Below are 16,593 nucleotides of genomic sequence, written 5' to 3' on the forward strand. Positions count from 1 at the left end.
CCAGGACACAGCTCAGAGGAAATTTCTCCTGAAAGAAAGGTTTTTCTGATTTAGCTGGCATACATAGGCTAGTAAGATAAAACCACTTGCTAGGAAGGAATTGGAGATATTTGGTGTGAACATGGAAAAGCTGAAGTCCATTTGCCAAAAATGAGTACCTGCAATGAACATTCAGAAAGAATCAAATTTATTAAATTAAAGACAAGAAAATATTCTATTATATGTATTGTGCTTTGAAGTCTGCAAGTCAGTTCATTGCATGATGTGATCGAGGAGGTGATGAGAATGGTGAATTTTTCAGGTTTACACCCTTAATTATCAGTTAATGGAGTAGTTAAAGGGGAGTAAAGCAGGTGTACAGATTTGTGGCCAGTCATAGAAGTTAACTGGAGGCATTTACTGACCTGTACGTCAGAGGAGGCCTCTTGGTAGAAGAGAGTCTAAGAGGTCTGAGTTATAGGTCCCTTAGTAGCTCACAGAACTGTCCTTTCTGACTACTGTGACTAGCCATCTGCACATAGAGGGGGAGAATGAGCTCATTACGGCTCATACTTTTCAAAAAGTTTCAGAGACTCAGTTCATACTGGTCATGTGGCTCGAGCAGATAGCAAATGAGAATCATACTATTTTCTCCCATACTGAACTGCCAGAATCATATATTTGAAAGAATTGCAGTGCTCTTAAATGAAAATTGAGTTGTAACTTCAGAAGAGATTTGTAAACTTTTGAATGTGAATCAAGCAAGAAAGAGCAAATGGCGTGTGCTGCTCAAGAAGGCTCGAGAACCAGGAGCTCCAGTGTCCGAGAGCAGGAAGGATGGATGTCCCAGCTCAAGGAGAGAGAGAGAAAATCCTCCTTCGTCTTTTTGTTCCATTCGGGTCCTCAGTGGATTGGATGATGCCCATCCACACTGGTGAGGGCAGAACTCTTCACTCAGTCTACTGAATGCTAGTCTCTTCCAGAAACACCCTCACAGACGCACCCAGAAATAATGTTTTACCGATTATCTCTAGGTCGAGTCAAGTTGACACATAAAATTAACCACGACATGCAGTATGCCCTGACTTACTATAATAGTTCCCTTCCTGGTTCCTTTTTTTTTTTTTTGATTCTTCTTTGTCTTCCCAAATCCCCCAGTACATAGTTGTATATTCTAGTTATAGGTCCTTCTGGTTGTGCTGTGTGGGACGCCACCTCACGTGGCCTGGTTGAGCGGTGCCACGTCCATGCCCGGGATCCAAACCAGGGGAACCCTGGGCTGCCAAAGTGGAGTGCACGAACTTAACCACTTGGCCATGGGGCCGGCCCCCCACTTCCTGGTTCTTGAGAATGATTTAGACCTACTCTGCCTAATTCAGTAGCCACCAGCCAGTGCAGAGGTTACTAAGTTAATTACTGCTGGCCCATGTGCTTTCCAGCTTCTAGGATATTGTCATCTCCTCTCCTGTTCGCCCTTCCTTGAGGATTTATATTTTTAAAGGGTTTCTTTACCCTTTAAAAATGTGAATGTAGGGGCTGGCCCCGTGGCCGAGTGGTTAAGTTTGCACACTCCACTGCAGGCAGCCCAGGGTTTCGTCAGTTCGAGTCCTGGGCGCCGACATGGCACTGCTCATTGAGCCACGCTGAGGTGGCGTCCCACATGCCGCAACTAGAAGGACCCACAACTAAGAATATACAACTATGTACCTGGGGGCTTTGGGGAGACAAAGGAAAAAAAAATAAAATCTTTAAAAAAAAAAAAAAAAAGTGAATGTACTCAGTGCCACCAAACTGTGGAGTATGGGAGTGGAGTGATATTAGGTACATGTGTTCTGCTTGCTGTCTTTATCTAGAAATATGGATTGGTTTTTATGATACTGATTATTTTTGAATCAATATCACATGATATTTTACCATTGTTATGAATAAAAATGTTTGTGTAGCTTGCAGTTGTATGTTTTAATTGTGTCATTCAGTATTGAGGAAAAGTAAGAAACTCAATACCTCTAGTTTAGACCTTATGATAAATAATGGTTTGGGAAATTTTTGTTTAAATCGGTCTTCTAAAAGAACAGTTACTTGTAGTAAACATAGAAGAAATGGAAGATTGAGGAAGAAATGGATTTATGGTTATGGTTCTCAGAACCTGTGAGGATATTCCCGTAATAATGCTGAGTTTGATTCAAGAACCAGGAGAACCTAATTATATTGTAAATGTTCCATTAAATGGAAGTACATGGATTTTAATGTAAATTCTTGACAGATGGTGAATTGTTTGGCAGCAAGTAATGGAAGTGTAAAAAACAGTAGTTTAAACAAGTTAGGGGTTTTATTTTTCTTAAACAAATTGGTAGTAGGGAGGCCAGTGCTGGTATGGCAGCTCTGTGCTCCAGTGTCTTTAGCATATGGCTTCCATTCTAAGGATGCCCCACAATCACAAGTTGGCTATTGCAGCTCCAGTCATCACCTCTGTTTTCCAGGAAAGTAGTTAAGGGCAAGAGGGAGTCTATTACTTGAGTCTGCTAACCTTGTAAGGAGCTTTTCTAGAAGTCATCAGCTTTTGCTTCTTATTGGCCAGAACTTACTCACTTAGCCATCTCTGTCCACAAGGAATTCTGGGAAATGCTTTTCCTCAGGGCCTGTTGCCTCCTCCTGTGATTGACTTGTGGTTTATCAGTAAGGCAGAGGGAGAGTGGATACTGGGTAGGTAACTTGCAGTGCCTGCCGTAATGATGGGCCCCTAGATGTGAAGACAGTGGCAAAACAAGCATTCAACCGTTTTTACAACTCAGACTGAATTCTGCCTGCGTGCAGAGTGTCATCCACATTGGGGAGCCGACAGGCCAGGGAAAAGCTGTGTCAAGGGCTGCTGCTGTGTGTCCTGCTCTGTGTTGCTGTCTTGCTTCTGTCAAGTTTCTTTCTCTATGGATAAACAGGTCAGAAAGTTGTATGAGGAGTCTCTCTTGTCCTTTCCCACAGGCCGTAACCTACCCCATGTAAAGACTTTTTCTCATTATAGAACTATTAGTATGATAGAGGAAATTTGGAAGCTGTTTATGGGACTTTTCACAATCCCATCACGTTAATGTGATTGTTACTAACATTTAGTAATTTTCATTTAAATTTTCACCCATGTCTCTGTATGATTTCACACTCAATATTGTATCCTCCATCCATCCCCCCATTTTCATACACAGTCTTCATAACCCTCATTATAATGGCGGTACAATCGTCTACCCAGTTGTCTACCCAAACAGACAGGAAATATCCACTGTGCTCCACTTCGGTGGCCCAGGGTTTCTCTGGTTCGGATCCTAGGCGTGGACGTGGCACTGCTCATCAAGCCATGCTGAGGCGGCATCCCACATGCCACAACTAGAATGACCCACAACTAAGAATATACAACTGTGTACTGGGAGGACTTTGGGGAGAAAAAGGAAAAATAAAATCTTAAAAAAAAAAACTTTCTTTCTAATAAAATGTACATACCCTAAAATTTACCTTTTAGCCACTTTTGAATGTCCAGTCTGGTGACATTGAGTACATTGATATTGTTGTGCAGCCATCACCACCATCCATCTCCAGAAGTTTTTCGTCTTCCCAAACTGAAACTCTGTCCCCGTTAAACACCAACTCCCCTTTCCCCTCTCCACGCCGCTGGTGCCCTCCATCCTGCTTTCTGTCTCTATGTGATGTAAGTGGAATCATAGTGTACTTGTCCTTTTGTGACTGGCTTATTTCGCTTAACGTAACATCTTCAAGGTTCATCTGTGTAACATGTGTCCGAATTTCCTTTCTTCTTAGGGCTGAGTAATATTCCACCGCATGTCCGTGCCACGTTTTGTTTATTCTGTGAACTCTTTCCTGTGATACGTAGGAAGCTTGTGTCAGCAGCAGATTTTTTTTCTCAGTTGATTTTTTTTTTTGCCTTTGTAGGTTATATTTTGCACATCTATAATAATTTTAAATTTTTATGTAGTAAACCTATTTTCCTTTCATGTTTATACTTAATCTTCATCCATCTAGGATTTATTTGGGACGTCACTTGATGATGGACTTAAACCCATGGAGCATCCAGGGAGCCGGGGTTGATCTAATCCTGTTGGTAATGTCTTTCTGTAGGCTCGCTTTTTGCTTCAGACCAAGCAGGCCGCTCTTGGCTGCAGGCAGGAAGCGTTCCTGACCGTGCTCTCACTTTCATTCCTTTCCACCTTTCTCTCTCCATCCTTCTCCCCTCTGCTCAGTTTAAATGCTTTGTTTATAAAGTTAACTTACTATTAAGGTGCTTGGGTTCCTATTCAGGGTGAGAAAACTTTCTAGATCCCTACAGTCAATGTGGGAGGTCCACTGTTGGTAGTTACGGGGATGTGGACTGAGTGCTTGCTGTGTGCCCAGCCCATGCCCTCCCCGGGAATTCACTTGCCTTCACTCATGCCTGTAACCCCACCGATAGCCCTGCGGAGGCAGCTGTTAGGCTTGCTTTTCATATTCATAGGAGGGACCTTGACAGTTTATCGTAGCCAATGCTGTGCAATCTCATGCGCTTTAAATGAAAGGAATCGAAAATCATTGCTAACTCTTAGAGTGCTAACTGTGTCGGGCACTTTACAGGTATTAAGAAATTTAATCCCAACCCCTTGAGGTAGGCGCATATAAAATAAGTAATACGTGGTTGAGTGGCTTTGAGATCTCTTATTTACAACATGCTTTTGAGTGTGATGTCATTGTTCCTCTCCCATGGTTTAAGATTGCTTCTCTCTCCCATCCAGGGAATATATTCAAATGGTTAAAGCCTCCTTGGGGCCCTGTGGTTGAGCTTAGCATCAGTTGCTACATGAGAGTCCAAACTAAAGCATAAGCTAGCTGATGGCCAGGTTTGTCTGTTTGACAAGATAATACACAGACAGCACAGAATTCAGAAGGTGCAGAAGGATTTCCAGGGCAAGTCTGCCTCATCCCACCTCTGTTCTGCCTCCCAGATCCCCTTGCTAGAGGAAACCACCTTTACCACTTCTTGACGGGTTCACGATTCGTCTTTCCAGACATAATTGTGTACAGGCATATGGATTATGCATAAACTTTTGTTTTATACAAATGATAACAAAATATACATACTGTTGAACACCTGTTTTTTATTAAAAAAATTGTGTGGTGGCACATTGGTTAAGTTTGTGCGCTCTGCTTGGCGGCCCGGGGTTTGCCAGTTCGGATCCTGGACATGGAGCTATGTACTGCTTATCAAGCCTTGGTGTGGCAGATGTCCCATGTATAAAATAGAGGAAGACGGGCATGGATGTTAGCTCAGGGCCAGTCTTCCTCAGCAAAAAGAGGAGGATTGGTGGCAGATGTTAGCTCAGGGCTGATGTTCCTCGGAAAAAAAAGTTGTGGGCTAGTCCAGTGGCCTAGTGGTTAAGTTTGGTGTGCTCCACTTTGGCAGCCTGGGTTCGGTTCCTGGGCACAGACCTATACCGCTTGTCTGTCAGTGGCCATGCTGTGGTGGTGGCTCACATACAAAAAAGAGGAAGATTGTAAACTCAAAATGGATCAAAGACCTAAAGATTAGGCCTGAAACAATAAGTCTTCTGGAAGAGAATATAGGCAGTACACTCTTTGACATCAGTTTCAAAAGAATCTTTTCGGACACTATAACTCCTCAGTTGAGGGAAACAATAGAAAGAATAAACAAATGGGACTTCATCAGACTAAAGAGCTTCTTTAAGGCAAGGGAAAACAGGATTGAAACAAAAAAACAGCCCACTAATTGGGAAAAAATATTTACAAGCCACTTATCCGACAAAGGGTTAATCTCCATAATATACAAAGAACTCACACAGCTTAACAACAAAAAAACAAACAACCCGATCAAAAAATGGGCAGAGTACATGAACAGACATTTCTCAAAAGAAGATATGAATATTGCCAATAGACACATAAAAAGATGTTCATCATCGCTAATCATCAGGGAAATGCAAATCAAAACTACACTAAGATATCACCTTACACCCGTTAGATTGGCAAAAACATCCAAAACCAAGAGCGACAAATGTTGGAGAGGTTGTGGAGAAAAAGGAACCCTCATATACTGTTGGTGGGAATGCAAACTGGTGCAGCCGCTATGGAAAACAGTATGGAGATTTCTCAAAAAGTTAAAAATAGAAATACCCTATGACCCAGCCATCCCATTACTAGGTATCTATCCTAAGAACCTGAAATCAGAAATCCCAAGAGTCCCTTGCACCCCTATGTTCATCGCAGCATTATTTACAATAGCCAAGACGTGGAACCAACCTACATGCCCATAAACTGATGATTGGATAAAGAAGATGTGGTATATATACACAATGGAATACTACTCAGCCATAAAAAAAGACAAAATTGGGCCATTCGCAGCAACGTGGATGGACCTCGAGGGTATTATGTTAAGCGAAATAAGCCAGTCAGAGAAAGATGAACTCTATATGACTCCACTCATAGGTGGAAGTTAGTGTATTGACAAGGAGATCTGATCCGTGGTTACCAGGGAAAAGGGGGAGTGGGGGGAGGGCACAAAGGGGGAAGTGGGGTACCCACAACATGACTAACAGTAATGTACAACTGAAATCTCACAAGGTTGTAATCTATCATAACATTAATAAAAAAAAAATTAAAAAAAAAAAAGAGGAAGATTGGCAGTGGATGTTAGCTCAGGGTGAATCTTCCTCAGCAAAAAAAAAAAATTGGTAAAAACCTAATATGAAATTTACCCCCAACCATTTTTAACTGTATAGTTCAGTACTGTTAACTGTATTCACATTGTCATGTAAGAGATCTCCAGGACTTTTTCATCTTGCAGAACCAAAGCAATAGAGATTATTATAGAGACTGTTTTCATATCAGGACATACAGAGCTCATCCTTTTTAATTGCTGCAAAGTAGTCTATTTTATGGATGTGGCATAATTTCTTTAATCAGCTCCCTAACGATGGGCATTTAGGTTGTTTCTGGTCTTCTGGTGCTTGTAGACAATGCTGACTTCTGACCTCTGCCAGCCCCTGGTTTGAGACGTCTCTTGCCTGTAGAATGTCATTTGATTTTGTTTCTTGGTCTTAGCTGAGAGACTTTTCCTTTTCAGTTGGTGAGTTTCTCACTTGTGTTTGCTGATGATTTTAGTACCAATAACCCTCCTTCATCGAGCACATTCCGTGTGCCAGGTGCTGCTGGGAGCACGTAGACCCCCTTCCTGTTTCCACCTCTGTGCATAGGTGCTGATCGTACACAGAGACGAAGTCACTGCCCAAAGTTAGTGAAGTCGAAGGCCGCGATGTGACCCAGCGGGTTGGACTTCAGAGCTCCCGTGCTGACCCCCGGTGTTGCATGCCACGTGTGGCGGACATGCTCGGTTTTAGTGCAGCCATTTTACTTTATGTCGTGCTGTTTGTTTTTACTGTGTTTTATTCATGTATTAGTATTTTTAAATTCAGGCTTGGTTTTCTCTTTGCTTTGTATTGGGTGTGTGTTCTTTCTGATAATTTGGTGGTTTTTTTTTACGTGTTTTATGTAACTATAATTGCATATAATATGTTTACCATATATTTGTTTAGGGGTGATTAACTACTTTCTGCTGTGATTAGTGACCAAGTGGGTACATTTCCACATTTTCTTTTCTCCTCTTCCTTTCTTCTGCCACCTGCTTTTTGTTGATTATGTTACTAAACTGATGGTCATTTTAACATTTATAAATTTGTGTATAGTGGTGCCTCTTATATAACAATACCTTTTGATTCCACGATAAGAGGATATCAGTGTCTTTCTATTCTCTCCTCCTTTCCGTCTACACGTCTCAACTTGATATTATTTCTACTGTTTTAATTTATTACATGTACATTCTGTTCTGTAACTTTAATTCCCAGAAAAGAGAAATCTTTGGTCTTACATCTTAGATGGGCTAATTGCTCACTCTAAGTCTTTGGCTATACTTTCTGCTTTCTTCTTGTTTGGTTAAAGTTTGTCTTCTAGTAGTTAATTCATGAAAGGCTCATGGAAACCAAATTCTCCAAGGTCTTGTATATTTAAAGATGTTGTGTTTTTGCAACATACTGGGTTGGCAGTCCGTCGAGATGTAGACTTCTTAGGTCAGGCCTTTCCGCCCTGAACACTGTAAGTGTGGCCCCAGGGGCCCGGGGCTCCAGGGTCTGTGCTGATGGCCCGCGCTGCCTGTGCTTCTCCCGCTTTAAGGTTGTCTCAGCTCTAACTGCGGGATTGAAATACCATCGGCTGGGGGCTTAAACAACAGATGTTTGTTTTCTCACAGTGCTGGAGGCTTTGCGGCCCACATCCAGGTGCCGGTGGAGTTGGTTCCTGGTGAGGCCTCTCTTCCTGTCTTGCAGGTGGCTGCCTTCTCGCTGTGTCCTCCTGTGGCCTCTCCTCTGTGTGCAGTCCCCTGCCGTCTTCTCGCTGAGTCCTCCCGTGGCCTCTCCTCTGTGTGCAGTCCCCTGCCGTCTTCTCGCTGAGTCCTCCCGTGGCCTCTCCTCTGTGTGCAGTCCCCTGCCGTCTTCTCGCTGAGTCCTCCCGTGGCCTCTCCTCTGTGTGCAGTCCCCTGCCGTCTTCTCGCTGAGTCCTCCCGTGGCCTCTCCTCTGTGTGCAGTCCCCTGCCGTCTTCTCGCTGAGTCCTCCCGTGGCCTCTCCTCTGTGTGCAGTCCCCTGCCGTCTTCTCGCTGAGTCCTCCCGTGGCCTCTCCTTTGTGTGCAGTCCCCTGCCGTCTTCTCGCTGTGTCCTCCCGTGGCCTCTCCTCTGTGTGCAGTCCTCTGGTGTCTTTCCCTTTTCTTACAAAGACATCAGTCCTGTGGCATTAGGACCCCACCCTTATGACCTCGTTTAACCTTAATTATCTTCCTGGAGGCCCTGTCTCCAAATGCAGTCATGTTGGAGGTTGGGGCTTCAGCATAGGAATTTTGGGGGCACTGTTCAGTCCATAATAAAGGGTAATGTGGGCTTTTTTTTTTTGCCAGAAGGCCTGGAGAATTTTTATTCATTCTTTTGTTTTTGTTTTTGTTTTTGTTTTGCAGCTTTAAATATGTGATGCGTATCCATATTTATTGACATGGAAAAATGTCCACAACATATTGCTGAATGACAAAAAGCAGGTTTATTTATTCTTTTAATCTTTCTGTAATCCTTTCATTTCCTCCTATTTGATAATGGTTATTATTTAAAAATAGACGTTTGAATTTTTTGAAATGCCTTTGGTCACGATTTCCTTCTGCTTTGTTTTTATCTTTTTCTGGGTGTATGTTTTTTGTCTGCCATTTGTTTTCCTATTACTCTCCTCTCTCCCCTCTCTTCTTCTTTTAGTATTTCATATGGTCTCTCGCTGGTTTCCTTATGCTCTTTCCTCATCTTTGAACGAGGGGCATTCTTCCTGGAATAGCAATGTTCGAGAGTTCAGGCCTGAGGGCAGGGTGGTATCTGGGTGAAGCTGCTGCTGCCCTGGACTCTGCCTTGTGACTGACGGCAGAGGTCTTCCGTCTCACCTTGCCTTCTGGGCGCAGGTGGCAGGTGGGGAGTGGGAACGCTCCTGCAGCTGTGCTGCTCAAACTGATCTTCTCGTCCAAGCACGGGCTCACTGCTTTTGCTCTTCTGTGGAGAGCTCTAATTCGCCTGGGATCTGAAGTCGCCAGTATTCTGTTGCGGTCTCCTCGCTTGTCTTGGTTGGGTTTTCGCTGCCCTTGGCAACTTGCTGCAGGTCTGTTCAGTTTCAGGGTGTTGGTGTTATCCAAGATAATTTTCTTTTCTGTGACTTGTTCTTGTTTTGGGGTGATTAATAAGAGCAGAAGTGTTCTGAGAGGTCTTTACTCTGCCATCTTAAAGCTTTTAAGACTCACAGCCAGATTTCTTTAATTAATCACTCTGAGTTTATCTATAAAATTAGGGAGTTGTACAGCATCCTGATTAAACTGCTTTTAGCTTAACTTTTTTATGATTCTAATGTAATTACATGAAATTTGGGTGAATGGTAAATATAGTGAATTTTTGTTTTCTTATAGACAGAACCTCCACTGAATACGCCAGAAAATAGAGAGTATCTTGCAGAAATTATGTTTGAATCATTTAATGTGCCAGGACTCTACATTGCGGTTCAGGTAAAATCAAAGTGAATTTTACGATTCCCAAAGGACCATCTACTGGAAGAAATGGTGATTCCAGAGGCTCTCTGTTAAGATCATGCTGTGTGGTCTTCCTTTTTCCACTCCCTCAAAACACGCACACACACATGCACTCCGCCCCCCATTCCGGTTCAAACATTTATACTGTTGGTATAAAATTTGTCCGGCTTTATCTTTTTATGTACATTAAAATCTAATGCACTTTTCTCTGGGTGATAAGATCAAGATGTAAAGTGAAAGCTTCTTTCACTTCTGATCATAAAAAAAAAGATACTGTAGAACCTGTTAAAAAACAAAATAAAACAAGGTTGTAATCTATCATAACATTAATAAAAAAAAAAAACAAAAAACAAACAAAATAAATACCTGTAGAGAGGTCCTCCGTATGGACTTTGGGCTCCTGTGGGTCCATGAGTTTGCAGACCTTCCTCTGAAGCTGTTTGTTCTCTTAGTCTGGGGATTTTTGTTGGTTTCAGTTGTTACAGCTCTGCCACCCTATATAAGGGAATGGACTGAAATATTTTGGAATAAATGAAATAGGTGTTTTCTAAAATGTTTTCTGTGTAACACTAGTTCCTTACTCTTAAGAAAAAGGAGGAGTTGCATAGGAGGATGATTTGGGAGACGCCCCGTGCGGTGGCCCCTGCATGGTGATTCACAGTGCACACGGGCATAGTAAAGGTCTGAGAATGCCTGCATTAGAGAAATCTGTTTATTCCAACACTTCCAGAAATCTTCCCCCTCCCCTAGGTTGTTTACCTTCCTCAGAATAGGGAGACACTTTAGAAAACACTGGACCTGTGGTTCTCAAAGTGGTCTGTGCATCGTCACCTGAAGAGAGTGTTTTAAAAGTACAGATTCTCAGGCTTTATCTCAGACCAAGGTTTTCCAGCGTCAGTACTGTGGATTGGGCAGTTCTTCGTGGCGGGGGCCATCCTGTGCATTGTAGGGTGTTTAACAGCATCTTTGGCCTCTTCCCACTAGAGGAAGCACCGCCTCCAGCCTGCCCTCCCCCAACTGTGACAGTCAAAAATGGCGCCAGACATTGCTGGATGTGCCCTGGGGGCCAGAAGCTTGAGGACCACTAAAGTAGACCTACCAGATTAGAGTTTCTGGGCGTGAGGCCTAGTAATCTGTCTTCTTAGAAACTCCACAGATGATCTTACTGCAGCCTGTCTGTGGGCCCACAGTGGGAACCAGTGGATTAGAAATTAAAATCTTCTTATTCCATAATAAAATTCCTTTGTGGCTTTTCTTTGTAAAAATTTGCTTTATTTTATTGAAAACTTGACTCCTGCAGTTTTAGGTATACTAAATTTGTGTGTTAGGTGTTCATCTTGGAATTTGAATTTTCGGGAGAAGATAGAGGTTAGGGAAGGGAAAGAGTTATGCAGACTTAGTAAGAGAGAAAGAGCTCATTGACTGAGTCTGAGAACGAGCAGGCAGAATCCTCCAGGAAAATTTCCCCGTATGCTGACGGTTTCTGTGTCTTTTGTCCAGGCAGTGCTGGCCTTAGCGGCATCTTGGACGTCTCGACAAGTTGGCGAACGTACGTTAACAGGGATCGTCATCGACAGCGGGGATGGGGTCACCCACGCTATCCCAGTGGTAAGCAGAACGTTCAGTGCTTCTCTCTCTCTAGGCCTCACCTGACTTGAGGTAAGGGAAGAAATTAAGAAAATACCCTTTTACAACTAAAATACCGCATTAAAGGCATATCTCTAGTTAGGAAATGTAACAAGAACTTTTAAGCCCAGGTGTGTGAGAAAGAAAAAGCTGCTGAGCGCCCGTGGTGTTGACGATGTTAAATTCCAGTGGCACATTCTGCCGTTGGGGTGCCAGCGGTCATTTGGGGTCTCCGGGGCCTCTGCTTGATCCCCTGGGGTGACATCCCCAGCAGGACCTCCCTGGCTTCTGTTCTGAGCTGTCGGGGTAGACATCGGCTTGGGTATCAGATATCTGGGTGTGGTGCATGCCCACTTGAAGGATGATCTGTGTGTTCTGCGACAAGCCGTGGATAGCTCTCACCAGCTCATGCTTTAGAGAATTGCTTCTTGCTTTTAAAAATATATTTAAGAGCCAAGAAGGAGAGTGTACATTTCAACTTGCAGAATTCTCTGCAATGTCACTTTTTGGTTTTAATTTTCAAAATATTAGAGAAGTGATTCCTAATTCAGGCTTCAAGAGACATCTCTATTTTTCTGTCGGTCCAATGGACTGCATACCTAAATGCTATTTAAAGTTTTTTTTTGTGAACATTAATTGAAACTGTCCAAATGGGGGTGTACAGTGGAAGGTCAGACTTGCTCTCTCCTGATCTTCCTCCTCGAGGTCCCCTTCTCAGGCATCCCTGTTACTAGTTAGTTATGCATCTTACAAGTACGTTTTCTGCATATCTGACGTGTATGTGTGTAGCTCCTGTTTAAAATGCAAACTAGGGTTTTTTTTAAACAATTCATTTACTTTAATTGAAAAAATGGTCACCATTTCAGTTCTGGAAGTTAAGGGAATGATATACTAATATGCTAATGATTTGGTTCCTTCAAGGTCAGAAATCACTGGAGGGGAAGGATTAGTGGTTGATGTGCCTACAGACAGGAAGGAAAAAGCCAGATTCCTCCCAGGCACCATCCTTGTGCCCCTGCCGGTGTGCCCTTTGCACAGGGTGGGGCAAGGAAAGGGGGCAGGTGTGAGTGATGCCCTGCACAGCGTTCTCCATGCTGGGAGCACCCTCAGGCGGGTCTCACAGCACCGCCACCTCTTGTGGGTCACTGAGAAGTGTTAGTGCCCTGACATGTAATGCTCACGGGGAGATTCCGGCTTCTGGCTTCTTCCCTGAGCAGTGCAGACGAGATCCAGGGAGAGGGGCTTGTGGGCCTGCCCCTCTGCCCTTCTCCTGTGTCTGATGGAGGAGAAGGAAAGAGAACAAATTTCACGGGGTGTACAGGCTCACAGAGAAAGTTGTTTTTAAAATTTTCATCTGTATCTTAGTTCAGTTATTTTCCTGATTATAAAAATTACATTTGTTGTACAAAATTTGGATAAAATAGAGAAATGTGAAGAAGAAAATAAAACGACCTGCAAACCCACCCGGAGAACTGTGTATTGTACTTTTGGTCGTGTAGCTTTCTAAGCTTTTTTTCTTAGACACATGTGTGTACACGTTGTAAGCAAAATTGGAATATCCTACGTCTGGTTTTGTATTCTAATTGTATAATATAATCCTAAAGTTGTATTTTGTGTATTGATTTATCCCTGATATTTTTTCTTATGGTTAAATATTCTGTGAAAAAAAATTTAATAAGTATATAATAGCCCATCATGTGGGTGTTGCATAATTCACTGAGTTAGTTTCCTACTGTTGGACATGTGGGTTGTTTTAATGTTTTTGATGCTGTGATGAAGCTGATACTTATTTAACACTGGTTGAATTAATTATAGAAATGTTATATATATTGCGTAGAATGTAATAATTGTGAATAGTTTGTGGTGGAGAGCTAATATTCTTATGAGTTTAAGTTGATCTTTACTATTTCAATAATTTGTGCATATCTTTTATCTCCATCATAAAATATTTTACAAATAATTTGGACTCTGGAAAGGCCAATTCTTCTCTTACTTCCAGAAGTTGGCTACATCAGAAAGAAAGATGAGAGGAATTCCGTAACTTGTCCTGCAGCTTTATAATCGTTAGAACTAGTGCGTCTGTGAGGTGAAGCCGGCAGTTCCCTCCAGCGCCCGCTGTCCCACTGGACGGGTGGCACAGAGGCCAGTGCTGTATGTGCGAGACCCGAGTGTCTCCTCTTCATCTGATGAAACTGTGCTGGGAGTTACCCCCTCTGCCCCGCAGCCCCCATAAGCACGCTGGAAGTGTGCCAAGCCTGTGGCTATCGTGGTGTGTTGTGCCCACAGGAAGGTGGTGCGGGGGCTCGGGCCGGCTGTGAGCTGCAGGCGCGTGAACTCATGGCCCCAGCCCGCTGGCGGTCGGCCCCAGCTCGTTTCCTGGCTCTGGGAGGGCAGTGGAGTGCAAGGAGCTGAGCTCGTGACCTACGAGGTCTCAGATAGCGTGCTGTGTAGGTTAGCTTCTCAGAGTTGTTGCTAACAATACAGCACCTAATACAGCCAATGGAACCATTTCTCGAGTCGTTTGTACCTGCCAGACAAGTGCTGTGTGCTTGACCTACTGCATTTCACTAATTCTGTATTGGAAACCCACGGGGTACTACTACTTGCCCCGTATTTTTTTTTTTGAGGAAGATTAGCCCTGAGCTAACATCTGCTGCCAATCCTCCTCTTTTTGCTGAGGAAGACTGGCCCTGAGCTAACATCCATGCCCATCTTCCTCTATTTTATACATGGGACATCTGCCACACCAAGGCTTGATGAGCAGTACATAGCTTATGTGGGACGCCTACCACAGCATGGCTTGCCAAGCAGTGCCCTGTCCGCCCCCGGGATCCGAACTGGTGAACCCTGGGCTGCCGAAGCAGAACGTGCGCACCTAACTGCTACGCCACCAGGCTGGCCCCACTTGCCCCGTATTATGGGTGAAGGTACTGAAGCTAAAACATGTTAACAGACTTGTCCACGGTCACTCAGCCGACAGAGGTGGAACCGGGATTTGAATCCAGGTCGTTAGAATCTAAGTCATGCATACTTAACCAAATTGTTGACTTTTACAGATAAGTAGACTTATAGTTGGTTTAACGACTTACAGATAAAACATTTTCCTTTTTGTTAGAGGAGCAAAAAATTCGATTGGATTCTGTGTTCTGACAGACAGCATTACTGTTTGGAAGTGAACTGTCCTGAGTGGTTTTCCTCCTCATGTTGCTCATAAGTGTCAGTTTGTTTCTGGAGAGTGTCAGGTTACAGTGAGGGATTGTGTGCTCCAGTCCTGAGCTTTGCAGAGCGGGCTTCGGTGCATGCTGCCAGTGCTGGGTGCCGGGAGGGCAGAGGTACATGCTGCTGGTGACAGTGCCGAGTGCCGGGAGGGCGGGTCCAGCTCAGAGTCCCGGGAGTTGCTCACGCGGTCCCTCTGCTCCTCTTCTTCCCCAGGCGGAGGGTTATGTAATCGGAAGCTGCATCAAACACATCCCCATTGCAGGTAGAGATATTACGTATTTCATTCAACAGCTGCTAAGGGAGAGGGAGGTGGGAATCCCTCCTGAGCAGTCACTGGAGACCGCAAAAGCCATTAAGGTAAAAACAGATGGGAAACGGGCCGGTTTGGGGGTGAGAGAGAAATGGTGTCTGGACACTTCCCCTTGCTGCCATCACCCTGCCCCCACCTTCCTTCCTCTCCCCTCCCCGTGAATGTGGGTCTTGATCTGTTTACCACTTGAGTTAAGGGGCTGAAGGACTAAAGCTTCGCCTCTTCCTCTGAACGTAAATGCTTGTGGAGGTTCCAGCTGTAAATGAGAACAGCCTGACAGCCGGTGTTGAGCCCCGGCTGCACGGTACAGAATCATTTAATTGGAGCCTAATTGGATAGGACCTTCAGTTAACTGAATGTGTCTTCCACATCTCCCTCCGTGCTTCATTTCTAGAATAGGGAGCAAACAGCAGCAGCAACTGTGACTGTTAGGAATCCTGGAGGTGACCAGTATTCAAACTGACTTCCAACATCTGTCGTGTGCAGTTCTGTACCCTGAGAATTACACGGCAGGATAGTGCCATTCTAGGATCCAGAATCACTAAACAAAATACGCCAGTGTTTGCTAGACTCTAGTTACCATGCTCGAAAAGTTACAGGAAGTTTTAAAATTAGAGAAGTGAGAGAAGGAGAAAAATGGCTGTTGGTCCTGATTTAAAATGTTCACCTGACTAGTCTCTGTATTGCTCTGTACGTAGCAGTTGACTCTTTCTAAAGAACTTTTATTTTCAGGTTGCAAAATCAGGGCAAATGATTTTTCTTTTAGTTAGAATGTAAGAGATTCTTAGTAATGCAAGGATAATTATTTATAGGTGAAGAGGGAAGGATTTTGTTTGTTTTTGGAGGATTTAAGTGTGGGGTGTCACATGTGACCCCAAGCATCTCCTTCTCTTAGAACACACAGTTTTTGAGCTGCAGAGGAGTTTAAAGGGAGGCGAACCTGACTCCCCACCCCGACTGCTTTCCTCCCATCCCAGCCCCCGTAGCTGAGGCTGCTTGAAGGAAAGGAAGCATCAGAGATGACGCCCGCACTGTGCATGACACTCTTGGTAAAAACGGGTATTTTTAGGACAGGGTGCACTGGTATAGGTAGGGCTCCTGCGGGCAGGGTGGCAGCTGCTCCGGTGTTCCCAGGCCTGGAGTTTCCAGGGATAGGGCACTCTGCGCTGGAACGGTGCAGTCCTGGGCACGCTGGAAGAGCTGGTCCTTTTCCTCTTGGGAAAGTTTACAGAAGTATCAGAAGACTTTCTTTTTAGACTAAAATATTTGCCAGGATTTCCCCTCTCCCTTTCCTTCCCTTTCTTCAGTGAAAGAAAT

General features: G+C 44.0%; 1 protein-coding gene across 10 annotated transcripts in view; it reads left to right on the plus strand.

Annotated features, from left to right (window-relative positions):
* Positions 1–16,593, plus strand: part of ACTR3B (actin related protein 3B) — an 89,093-nt gene that overhangs the window by 37,692 nt on the left and 34,808 nt on the right. For 6 of the 10 annotated variants that reach the window (XM_014828957.3, XM_014828954.3, XM_044765685.2 and 3 more), the window contains 3 exons: positions 10,002–10,097; positions 11,622–11,729; positions 15,180–15,323. In XM_014828957.3, the coding sequence (XP_014684443.1) occupies positions 10,002–10,097; positions 11,622–11,729; positions 15,180–15,323 (348 nt within the window). Of the gene's footprint in view, positions 1–4,005; positions 4,085–9,051; positions 9,102–10,001; positions 10,098–11,621; positions 11,730–15,179; positions 15,324–16,593 lie in introns of those variants that run through there. The other 4 variants (XM_044765684.2, XM_070516791.1, XM_070516774.1 and 1 more) reach the window with 3 other exon arrangements.

This window comes from Equus asinus, chromosome 1 (assembly GCF_041296235.1).
Source record: "Equus asinus isolate D_3611 breed Donkey chromosome 1, EquAss-T2T_v2, whole genome shotgun sequence".
Taxonomy (NCBI): domain Eukaryota; kingdom Metazoa; phylum Chordata; class Mammalia; order Perissodactyla; family Equidae; genus Equus; species Equus asinus.